Source organism: Psammomys obesus, unplaced genomic scaffold, assembly GCF_907164565.1.
Source record: "Psammomys obesus unplaced genomic scaffold, mPsaObe1.curated_primary_1811, whole genome shotgun sequence".
In the NCBI taxonomy this organism is placed as follows: domain Eukaryota; kingdom Metazoa; phylum Chordata; class Mammalia; order Rodentia; family Muridae; genus Psammomys; species Psammomys obesus.
The window spans coordinates 22,945,917-22,958,056 of record NW_026596079.1 but is presented as its reverse complement, the minus strand read 5'-3'; the positions used below and the strand labels follow the sequence as shown (position 1 = coordinate 22,958,056).

At 41.1% G+C, this 12,140-nt stretch overlaps 1 protein-coding gene and 1 long non-coding RNA gene across 4 annotated transcripts in view; one reads left to right on the top strand and one right to left on the bottom strand.

Moving 5' to 3' along the window:
- Samd12 (sterile alpha motif domain containing 12) overlaps positions 1 to 2,160 on the bottom strand; it is a 453,403-nt gene extending 451,243 nt beyond the window's left edge. For all 3 annotated transcript variants that reach the window (XM_055626400.1, XM_055626398.1, XM_055626401.1), the window contains exon 1: positions 2,078 to 2,160. In XM_055626400.1, the coding sequence (XP_055482375.1) occupies positions 2,078 to 2,090 (13 nt within the window). In that variant the 5' untranslated portion in view covers positions 2,091 to 2,160. The remainder of the gene's footprint in view (positions 1 to 2,077) is intronic.
- The window catches only part of LOC129690641 (uncharacterized), a 139,756-nt gene continuing 129,260 nt past the window's right edge, over positions 1,645 to 12,140 (top strand). Inside the window, exon 1 of the long non-coding RNA XR_008722343.1 lies at positions 1,645 to 1,929. This is a non-coding gene — a long non-coding RNA (uncharacterized LOC129690641). The remainder of the gene's footprint in view (positions 1,930 to 12,140) is intronic.

The window sequence follows — 12,140 nt, the reverse complement described above, 5'->3', positions numbered from 1 at the left end:
AGCAGAAGGTCCCCATAGCTTGGAAAGGCAGAAGAGCTGGAAGGTCTGGAACAACTTCCTAGAGGAAATTATGTCTTTCCTGAGGCTTGAAGGACCACTGGGCAGTAACCAGGAAGAGCCTCCTTTATGCCTAAAGAACTCTCTTTGCAAAAAACAAAACAACAACAAAAAACAAACCAAAAACCAAAAACAAAAACAAAAAACAACCTACAGGCAGCACCTCCCCCCCACCCAAAAGAAAGTTTAAAACACTCCCTTCACCTATCTACTTCAGTCCTCATCGTGATTCAAACCCAGGGACTCCCATTTACTACACAGATATTTCAGTCAAGGAAGTCACTAGAAAATAAAATAAGCTCTTAGAAGTCTACATGCACTTTCAGAACCCTTGTTTTTGTAAGGTCTGGCTTTACTGAAACAATCAATCTCACAAGGCAAGAAATATGACTAATTCCATTCTGTACTTCTCAGAGTGAACAGAAAAGTATCTTTAAGACAGTGTGGAGAGGAAGTGTCCCTTACTGACACAAAAGGGAGATCATAATTAATTTCACCTGACGGGTAAAGTGGAAGGGTGGTAGAAGATAAACAGAGTTTGTCATCAGGCTCACTGACGAACTTTACGTTGGCTTTCTGTTTCTGTGCCTGCCTATCTAGCTATATATCTATCATCTATTTATCTATATCTATCATCTATGTACCTATGTTTCTATCATTTATCTATCTGTCATCTATCTATATCTATTAATCTATCAATCTATCATCTATCAACCCATCTATCATCTATCTGTTATCTATCCACCTGCCAGGTGTGTGTTGGGGAGGTGAATGTTTTTGTTGGTACAGTTGGGAAAGCTAATACTAGAGGCATTGGTGTGAGAAGCTCTGATCCTGAGATAGCCTAGAGGCTGTCATTCCTGAGTTTACAGGTGTTGAGTGTGTGAGCTGGGATGTTGCTACTTGAAGTAAGTAAAGGATCAGGATAGTTCATTTTCTGTCTCCTGAAGCAGACAGGTGAGGCAGAAGCAAGCCACCCTGTGGTTTTTCTTCTTTGTAGCCTGCAAGGAACCAGCTCATTTCCCTTTGGCAAGCAGCCTGCTGTAGCTGGCAACCATGCCTTCCTTTTCCCGCTTCAGTCTCCTCTAACCCTAAGTGTACTCGGGAACCATAATTCTGGAAGTGAAGATAGACTCTTCATATAATCCCGCACTCATTTCGTTTCAGCTCATCATAGAGGTGCAACGAGACCTCTAATTTGACATCAGAAATCCTACTGCTCCACATGTGCCGTTCCCTGCTGGAACTAACCTGAACAGAAAAACCTGTGCTCTAAAGCAAGTGAACGTGACTTGAAAAACTTGGATCCCTCGAAAATTGCCTGACCTAGCTCTTAACCAGAAGTTCAAAAAGAGTCAGGGCTGTGCAATCAAAATGGCAAATTCGAAGTCCAAAATTACACGGAAGGCAGTGAAAGAGGAAGGCAGTCTTCAAAGAAAAAGATTTCCCAATCCAAGCGGCTGGCTTGCACTTTGATTCTGTGAACTTTGCTAACCCTGGGCAGGACTACACAGAGACAGGTGTAAAGACAGCCCCATCCTAGGGGCACATCTGGGGCAGCCACTGCTGGGTACACACAGCGAAGGGTCCAAGCTTCTGAATGACGCTTCTGGCTACAGACCTTTCCCACGTGTAGGTGGCAAAGAGAGCATCCCCAGTAATGTGGCCACCCAGACCATCCTGGCTGGAAGGGGTCAGGGAAAGGGGTCAAGTCAGGGCTGTACTCTCGTGCTGGACTTCCCGGTTTTCCACCCATTTCCAGCACATCGCTTAGGACTGGGAGCGCTCTTTCCTCCTACCCTGGAGTCCTGCGCACCTAGACGTCTCTCAAAGGCAAGTGAATCAAGTGCATCTTGGCCTTACAGGACTCAGGTGAGTGCCAAGTTATACAAGGGAGAAGGGGCCCTCTCGCCGCCACCCCCTTTTCTCTCCTCCCCGCCGGAACCGAGCTTCATCAGGGATGTGTAGATTGGGATGTGCGGGTTAAGAGGGAGCTTAAAACGCCCCAAGTGTCCCTTACCTTCCACAGCCATTCTCTCAGAGCTTGCCTAACGCATGCATAATTTTCTTGGCCGAGGTACTCCTCCAGCCCCGCGCTCCCCCCCCTCCTCTCGCTTTCGCCTAAATATTCTGCGCTCATCTGTTCCAGGACCAACCTGCTGCGGTCACGCAAAGCGAGCAGCCGGCTCCTGCTCCGCGCGAGGCGGCATGGGAGTTGTAGTCCGTTCTCTCTGCCTCCTCTAGGAAGTATCCTCACTTGTACCTTGGGGCTCCATTCTGCCTCTACAGTGGGATCTTATAACTAGATATCATGGCATCAAACTGACTATCTTCTCTTCTAGGGACCTCGGGAGAAAACCCCGAGAGTGATGACATTTAGGAGGACTACATCTCCCAAGTTGCCGTGCGCCTGGCTTCTTTCAGCTTTGCGAGGAGGGACCCGTGATTGAGATCTTAGCTGTCAATTAGAATCTCTTAGGCACCTAGCAGTCGTTGGGCAAGAGGTGGCGGGGCAGTGGACAGCCAAGAGTTCAGCGGTGCTGTGCTCTACTGGGAAGCAACTCGACCCTCGGCTTAATGGGTCAGTGAGGAGAGGCAGATTCGCCTGCAGCCTGTGGCCGTGACCCTGGGCCAGAGACCCACTGCACAGGGTGCGGTTGAAACTTGTCCTTATGTTTGGGGTTGTGGGGAATCCTGAAATGTTTGGGGTTGTGGGGAATCCCTCCGGAAGAGGCAGCTTACTTCCGAACCTCTTGGATGTTGTTAGGATTAAATACTGATGAGGATTGGGGAGTGGCTTTAAGATATCCCAAAGACAATATCCTAAAGAAGTTGTTAGGATTACATTAGAGGACATCAGAGTATGAGTCAGCAGGCTGTCAACTTTCCTGGCTAGGGAGTCCTTTGGGTTCCTGTGATAGAGTCTTATAAGGAACACAGTTCAGTTTCTTTCCACCTCTGAACCTATTACTTTCCTCAGGCTGGCTTGTAGAAAGAATAAAAGGGTAATTATGTGTATGGCAGAATCTCAAACTTGAAAAATATTGATGAAAATTAGACTTCCCGGCAGTCTTCTTCTAGATTCAAAAATACAGGCACACTTACAGTTGGAAGGGATAAGGAAATGTTCACGGGAACCTCTGTAGTGAGTTAAGACTTTAAAGGATACGCCTGTTTTTAGTGAAACCATGAAGACCTCAACGTTTCTCTCCTTTTGCCACTGTTTTTGTTTTCTCTTAATCGTCTTTGCAAAAGAACTCTAAGGAAGAAATTCCAGAGTTCTCATTCTTCCATAGTCAGCACTGACTTTTATTATCTTGATCACCAGAAGGACATTCTCAAGTCAGTTTTGTTTCTGAGTGGATAAGTGCACACCTGTTTTTGTTTTTGTTTCCTGGTTACTAAGTACAAGCATAGTCCTCCTGTGCGGTGATGTAACTGTTTATAGATAATTCAAAACCTAGCACGCATTAAATGCCTTTGATGTTGGTTTGATCCTGAGTCTACAGAAGTGGGTTCAAATCAAACCTAAATCATTCATTCTAGATACAAAAAAAGAAACCTGTCCATTGAGGAAGAGCCCATGAGAAAATAATTTTTTATCATAATATGCCATTGAACATTGAAAAGTATGGTTAGAACTGAAATACAGCCTTTTCCTTGTGGGTTAATGTATGTAACATTATCAGAGAGCTGAGTTTCTCATTAGAGTGAATGGATGGAAAAGACAGCCAGAGGACAGGCCCTGCCAATAGTTCTTGCACATGACTGTACGAACACATGCACCTAGGTGTCAAGGTGTCACCTTAGGGCATTTAGCAACTCCATAGCAAAAGCTTAAAGTTATTAACATATTTTCAAACTTTCAATGATTTGGGTGATATTAAACCTTTAAAACCACTTTTAAAATCTATTGTTAATGCAAAAATTCATTTTAGTTCTTTAACAGAACTAAAATTCATTTAAGTTTTTATTATCGTTTATTACTGGAATGTTTACTAGTTTTCTTTAGTGTAAGTAAGATGTGAAGAAAATACTAGTTTGAAACATTAATTAGCCTATATTGAACCATTTTCAAACTAATCAAAGGACAAATTTTATGTGGTTGAACATATAACCTTCAATGAAAAAGGCGTTTTCAATTGTGGTTAAGTGTTAAAGCTATCTGGATTCTCAGTCTAGGGTTGAGAACATTGTCCTCACCAGAATAGCCAAAATAAGAAGACAGAAATTCCTAAACCCTGGAGACCATGAGTTGTCAAAAATGAAATATTAAATGAATTACTACTATATACAAGAATATTGGCTAACTTTTCTCATCACTGTGACAAAATATCAAAGAGTAGCAGCTTCACGGGGGAAAGAGCTTGTTTCAGATTGTGGTTTCAAGGGTGTTTTAGTCCATAGAGCAAGGAAGAAATGATGGTAGGCTCATGGAATAGAAAGGAAGTAGAGAGAAAAGGCCAGAATCAGGAAGGGCTATAACTCTTATAAAGGCCTGCCTGCCACCAATGATACGTTTCTGCAGGACAGACTTACTCCTGAAGGCTCCACAGTGGCTTTAAAATACAACTATATAGTAACACCAATTCCAGTCTTGAGCCTGTGGGAGACATTTCAGATTCAAACAATCACAGGGTGCCTCCCAGGAACCTGATGCTTGAACTAGATGATGAGAAACACACTGAAGTCATAGGGACAAAGTAGAAGGCAGGGTATTCCTGGTAGTTGTTTACAACACATGTGCAAGCAGAGTGGGGAAAAGACCATAAACTGCCAGGAAGGGTCTAGGAAAAGATGTTCCTGTCAAGGTACAGAGAACTACCCAAGAGCACAAATGCCTTGTGCCCTATCCATAGGGCTCTGGCTCTCCCTGAAAGTAAAAGGAACTAATGAAGAGTACCAAATTGGACAGCAAAATGTTCAAATTGTCCACTAAGAAATTACAAGGTTTCTGCATAGCTGGATCCATTCATAGAAGCTTACCAAAACATCACTCTGTTTTCATGATCTTTCTCGAGTTATTTATTACTCATATAATAATATTGAAGTGTCCAGTGACCAATTTCATGGTCCGGGTAGCTACAGTGTGAGCATTTTGCTTATTGTTTTATTTATGACTACTAACAACTGATACTGGGAGTCAGAATTTTCCTTTTGTATCTAAGGAAATGCAAGCATTCAAGGATTGATGATTTGCCTGCCTGCATCCAGCTTTGCTCAGCCTGTGCACTGCTTTCTGGATATTCATTCTCTCCTTCTTTCCTATGAATGGAATTGTAATGGTCTTTTGAATGACTAAATGTTCTAGCCTTCCTCTTGTGACTAAGATCTGAATAATTGGGTGTAGTAAAAATTTTTCAATGAGATTTTTAAAACAGTTTTTTTTAAAGGTGAAAATAAAAGCTAATATTGTTCAATTTTACTCATTCCCCATTCCTCCAGTTTCCTCCCTTTAAGAAAAATGGACTTATGGCTGGAGCTTCAGCAGCCATCTTGGACTGTTTGTTAATTTCTGTAGTTAGGGACATAGATCACAAAAGGCAGAAAAGAAAGAACAGCAACAAAAAATAAAATAAAATAAAATAAAAAAACAAAACCAGGGGTACTTGATACTATCTAGTCCATCATGTATTAACTATCTCTGGAATTTTATAAAAGAAAACAAAATTTGCATTTTCATTAAAAGATTGTCATCTTTGCCTGATAGACTAGGATCAGAAGGAAGGGGAGGAGGACCTCCCCCATCAGTGGACTTGGGGAGGGACATGGGTGGAGAAGGGGGAGAGAGGGTGGGATTGGGAGGGGAAGAGGGAGGAAGCTATGGGGGGGGGATACAAAGTGAATAAACTGTAATAAATAAAAATAAAAAATATTAAAATTAAAAAAAGAAAAAAAGATTGTCATCTTTGGTAACTTTATCAGTAGGAAAGTACAATTTTTTTTATATTTTTAATCTTTGTTTTATTTTCTGTACATAAGCATTTGCCTGCATGTAGGCATGTGGTACACATGCATAGGACATGTGGATGCTGGGAATTGAACTGTGGTCCTCTGCAAGATCAGCAAGTGTTCTTAATCACTGAGCGACTTTTCAGTGTAGCCCTTAAGCACAGTATACATAAGTACTGATACACATAATTATAGCGAGAAGAAAACTCTAGATTTCATCTTGTTTCTTCCATAATTATCCTGTATGTTTCCTAGTTGAGAACTGTTAAACATAAATGTTTCAAGTACTAGAAATGAGTCTCATACTTTATGCATGAATTCCCACATTCTATCATAATTTTGCTTACAGGGCAAGTACTCAATAAATAATTTATTATACCAATGTCATTTTATTGACACTTAATGATCATAAGTGCCACATTCTGTACACACACACACACACACACACACACACACACACACACATATATATATATATATATATATATATTCATGACACTCATTTGAGATCATCAGGTATTGTTATTTCCAAAGAAAACTGAGGCTTAGTGAAATTGAATAATTTGCCCAATGTCCCAAAACACAAAACGATTTTATACTGATTAAATATTACCTAAATATTGTAACTGTCCCTTTGGTTGCATACACTATGTTTTTGCTCTCTGTGTATATATGTCTGGTGTGCATGTGTTCTTGTCAGGCATGTGAACTTTTAGGTGTGTGTGTGCGTGTGTGTGAACCATGCCAGAGATTGATGCCAAGTATCATCCTCAATCACTTTTTAAGGACAGGCATCATCCATTGAGCCTGGAGCATACCGATTCAGCAAGGCTGGCCTTGGGGTCATCTCTGACTCTACCTCTTTAACACTCCGATGACAGAAATGCACCACCACAGCCAGCTTTTTATATGTATACTAAGGATCTGAACTAAAGTCTTAATGCTTGCATGGCAAGCATTTTACTTACTGAGCTACCCCCTAAACCCCTGTTTTCACTTACTTTTGATATACCAGTCCTCTATCTGACTAATAATAAACTATAATGCTTGTCTTGTGTGTTTATAAATGACTAATTAAAGTAACCCATGAATTAATTATATAACAATACTAAACCATTATTTTTCTAAAATTATTATATCTTACTAGTTTGTTTTTGTTTAATATTGCATGCTTTTTTAAGAGTACACATTTTTATAAATGGAATGTCTCCAACATGAACTCAGTGGCTGGCTCTTCGACCACACCCCCTGAGGGAGGAGCCGTCTTGCCACAGAGGAGGACGTTGCAGCTAGTCCTGATGAGACCTGATAAGCTAGGGTCAGATGGAAGGGGAGAAGGACCTCCCTTATCAGTGGACTTAGAGATGGGCATGGGAGGAGATGAGGGAGGGAAGGTAGGATTGAGAGGGAATGAGAGAGGGGGCTACAGCTGGGGTACAAAGTGAAGAAAATGTAAAAAAAAAAAAAATAAAAGTAAAAAAAAGAAATAACAAACAGGTTCATTTAAGACCTATTATTTCAAATGACGGTAGAAAAGTAAAGGTTTTTCCTGATGCCATCAGGACAGCACACTGTGGAGGAGCCAGGTAAAGTACAGTATTTCAACGGGGTCTGGTATGGCTTGAGCACAGCTTCGGATATGTCTCCCAAGCATTAGTATACTGGCTGCTTAGTTCCCAGCATGACAATGTTAAGAGATAGCTGGTCTCTTAAAAGAAGTGTCTATTGGTAGGTCGTTAATTCATTGAAGGTATGGTTTTGGAATTACTTAATTAATAATTAAGTAATTGGTCTCCATTAAATCCCCATAATTCTCTATTCCCATGTGAGCTGTCCTTCAATTTCCTGCTATGCTGTCCTCATTAAGGCTGAGCTGATAACCAGCAGCGGCGTGCTCTTGAGCCTCCAGTACTGTGAACCAAGCATTCTCTTTTCTGTGTACCTCACCCATCCTCAGCTATTTCATTATAAAAGCAGAAGTGAAATTAACATGACTGTTCAGGTTGTGAGATCGTGGGAGACATTGCTGTTGTTTTAGCTTGGTTTGTAGGGTGACTTTTAAGTGATGTGGTCTAAGACTTGAGTTCTTGCTGTCACTGTAGGTTCAGGGCTACTGAGTGATAGCTCTGTCCAAGCCCAAAGCCTGGAGCCTGAAGCCTGTCTAAGCTCTATCCAAGCAGCTACCTGGGGAAAGATAGTCCGGACAAAAGAATAATACGTACAAAGGATTAAGAGAAGAAATGAAAACATGCAAAGCTTAGAAGTTAAGCTGCTAACAAGACCATACTCCTGAAGCTTCCCAGAAAGGACTGTCCCATGCTGGCAATCTGTGATGTCCCCTGGCTTGCAGCAACATCCATCCTTGTCCTGCCTTCACTGCTGTATAGCCTTAGCCATGAGTGATCCATCTTTCAGAGAGTGCTGGTGAGTGTCCTTTGAGCCTACCTAGATCCTAGACTCAACAACCCTACTTCCAAATAAGATCATATTCACAGATGCTGGATGTTAGAAATTTGATGTTTAATTTGGGGATCACAATTCAGCTCACAATAGACCCAATTTCTCTACCATCTTTTAGAAGCCATGGCATTTGTCTTCGAAGGCTGTGTCTGAGACTCCAGCACAGGGCCACCTAGAAGTTGGTCATGTTTGCAAACTTTTGACTCCTGTATTAAATCTACCTTTCAAGAAACCCCAAAATGTGTAGAAATAAGTCTTGTCCATGATTTTAACTCATGCTAACATTTGAGATGTACTTCAATAGAAGATAGCAAATGTAAATTTAACTGTAATTTAGGCTTAGATATGGGACTTCATTCTCAAAAAGGGTTCAGAAGTAGGATCTGTGTGAGTGTGGGTGTCTGTTTATGTGTGCATGTGCATGCACGTATGTCTGAGAATGTATTTATGCATTTGTGTGTGTATGCGTGTGTGCACGTGGATCTGTGCATACCTGTGTGTTTGTGTGTGTGTGTGTGTGTGTGAATACTTAGGAATACTTGAGTAGAGAGAGGGTAATTTACTCTGTGCGATAGTGTAATGGAAGAAAATCACTCATTAAGGTGCTAGTAATGTAGAAGGTTAACCTGTACAGTCAGAAGGATGAATAATTCAGGTCCCTCTCAACTCATTTACCAGAGAAATCAATAAAGTGCTGTTCTTACACCCCAAAGTCATCACTAACAAATTTCATTTTCTGTGAATGCGAGTAAAGTGGGGGAACAACAAGGCATACCCTGGAGTCTGTAATAAGCTCACTAGGTAAAATCAATGCGAAAACATGGGTAAATGACTCTGTACAATGTTTAGTACGTTTGTGGAAATGGCTGACTCCATAATTCTCTCTTAAAGAATAAAAGAATGACTCTTGGCATAGCTTAAAAGATGAAAAAAATAATAAAAAACTAAAAAAAAAAAAAAAAAAAAAAAACCAGCACTCCAACCCAATACAGTGTTCCAGGCAGGAGACATAGGAAGTTAGTTACTAGTAAATTAGCATCTTTTGAATAACTAACTTAAAAAATGAGAATGAGTGTGTGTGGTTAGATTCCCAGAAAATCAGAGATGAGCAAATTTTTCCTTGAAACGCTTTAAATTATTAATAAAGTATGGGCTAGATGATGCTGTATTTTCACTCTTAAAGACCAACTTCCCATTACGCCAGAGAATACAGAGTAGAGGCTGCAGGGAAATGCTCAACAGCACTCTGCCAGGTGCGGAGGTACACATGTATAACCTTGGCACATGGAAGGCTGAAGAGGAGAGCTGTGAATTCTAGGGCAGCATGAGCTGGTATGCTATTTTTTTAAGTTTTTATATAATTTAGATCTCTATATAAAGTTTGGAAGAGAGACTAAGTCAGCACACGGAGCACTCAACTATGTGCCTAATGATATCCACCATCCCTGGGCTTATATTCATGAAGATTGGGTAACTAATGCAAATCCAATCAGCAGGATTCCCTCTCTATCACTCTGTCTCTATCTCTCTCCTTGTTCTCTCCTTGCTACTCTCTTCTCTTCTCTCTCTCTCTCTCTCTGTCTGTGTGTGTGTTTGTGCGTGTGTGTGTGTGTGTGTGTGTGTGTGTGTGTTCTCCTACATGCTATGCTGTTGCAAAAAGAATGAAAATAGTTGGGCTTCTGTGATGCAAGGTGAGAAAAATCTGTCTAACAGTGGTCAGAAAGTAAAATTCTGGGAGAATTCAGTCAGTCAGAGGTAGGCAAAAAATCTCCTCGAATATGGATGACTGATTACTGTCTTCATAAATCTGAAGGCATGATCTAGGGCTCTATCTTAATGTTCACAAATGCAAAGAGGGAAAAGAAAAATGAGACGTAGCTTGTGATTTAGGTAGATTGTATCTGGGAAGGTAAGCCCACAGCTCACCCAAGATGTGCCTGTTCAAGACAAGGCAAGCAGCAGCTGCAACAGTAGGCAATGTTTTCCACGTGCCTTTTCCAGCCTATACCATACGGTAGTAAAAATGCAGCATTTGGAAAGTGTTTCCGTGGGGGCAGAAGTGTAAGTGTTATGTATTCTTGAAAACGATGAGCTAATTTTTGCCGCCCAGTTTTTAATGTTAATGAAATAACGTTCACTAGGTGACTTAGGTGATGCAGGGACATGTCTGCTAAAGTCACCTGTCACCACATACAACTTTTCTTTTGTTTTTTTAATTACATTTTCTTTTTTTTTAAATATTGGTGACAGTTTATTAACTTTGTATCCCAGCTGTATCCCGCTCCCTCATTCCCTCCCAATCCCACCATCCCTCCTCATCTTCTCCCTGCCCCTTTCACTGATAGGGAAGGACCTCCTCCCCTTTCATCTGACCCTAGCTTATCAGTTTCTTCAGGCCTGGCTGCAAAGTCCTCCTCTGTGGCCTAGCAGGGCTGCTCCTCCCTCGGGTGTGTGTTTGGGGGGGAGGTCAAAGAGCCCGCCATTGAGTTCATGTCAGAAATAATTCCTGTTCTCCTTACTAGGGTACCCACTTGGATACTGAGCTATCATGGGCTACATCTGAGCACGGGTTCTAGGTTATATTCATACATGGTCCTTGGTTGAAAATACAGTCTCACAAAAGACCCCTCTGCCCAGATATATTTGGTCCTTGTGGAGCTTCTGTCCTCTCCAGGTCATACTAACGCCCCCTTCTTTCATATGATTCTCTGCACTCTGCAGAAGGTTTGGTTATGAGTCTCAGCATCTGCTTTGATACACTGCCAAGTAGAAACTTTCAAAGGCCCTCTGTGGTAGGCTCCTGTCCTGTTACTTGTTTTCTCCTACATCCAATGTCCATCTCATTTGTCTTTCTAGGTGAGGGTTGATCATCTTACCCAGGGTCCTCTTTCTTGTTTATCTTCTTTAGGTGTACAGATTTCAGTATGTTTATCCTATCTTATAGGACATTTGCTCAACCATGTTTGTAGCAGCTTTATTCGTAATAGCCAGAACCTGGAAACAACCCAGATGTCCATCAACGGAGGAATGGATACAGAAATTGTGGTACTTTTACACAATGGGATACTACTCAGCAATTAAAAACAAGGAAATCATGAAATTTGCAGGCAAATGGTGGGACCTAGAAAAGATCATCCTGAGTGAGGTATCCCATAAGGAGAAAGACACACATGGTATATACCCACTTATAAGTGGGTACTAGACCTATAAGATAAGATAAATGTACTAAAATCTCTACACCTAAAGAACATACAACTTTTCTAAGGGTTTTTCTTACTCTCTGGGCTCATTTCAGGAAGAAAAAACAAAACAAAACAATATACATTGGCACAAAGACTGCCCAAGGCCCTGGCTTCTTATAGGAACTGCCTTATTACTTCTACCACACACTCCTTTCAAGGACACAGCGATAAAGTAGAAATACGCTGGACCTTGAAAACAGATTTGTGCTCAAAATCTGTGTTTGTGTATTTTTGGAGTAGCTGGGGAAAAAAATTAAAAAAAAAAAAACAAAGTAATTAACACCTCTGGCTATGACTTTCTCACCTGCATTGTGAACAATTGTCCATTTTTGTAGGGTGGTGTTGTTTTTTTTCCCCCTTTCTTTCTTTCTTTCTTCCTTTCTTTCTTTCTTTCTTTCTTTCTTTCTTTCTTTCTTTCTTTCTTTCTTT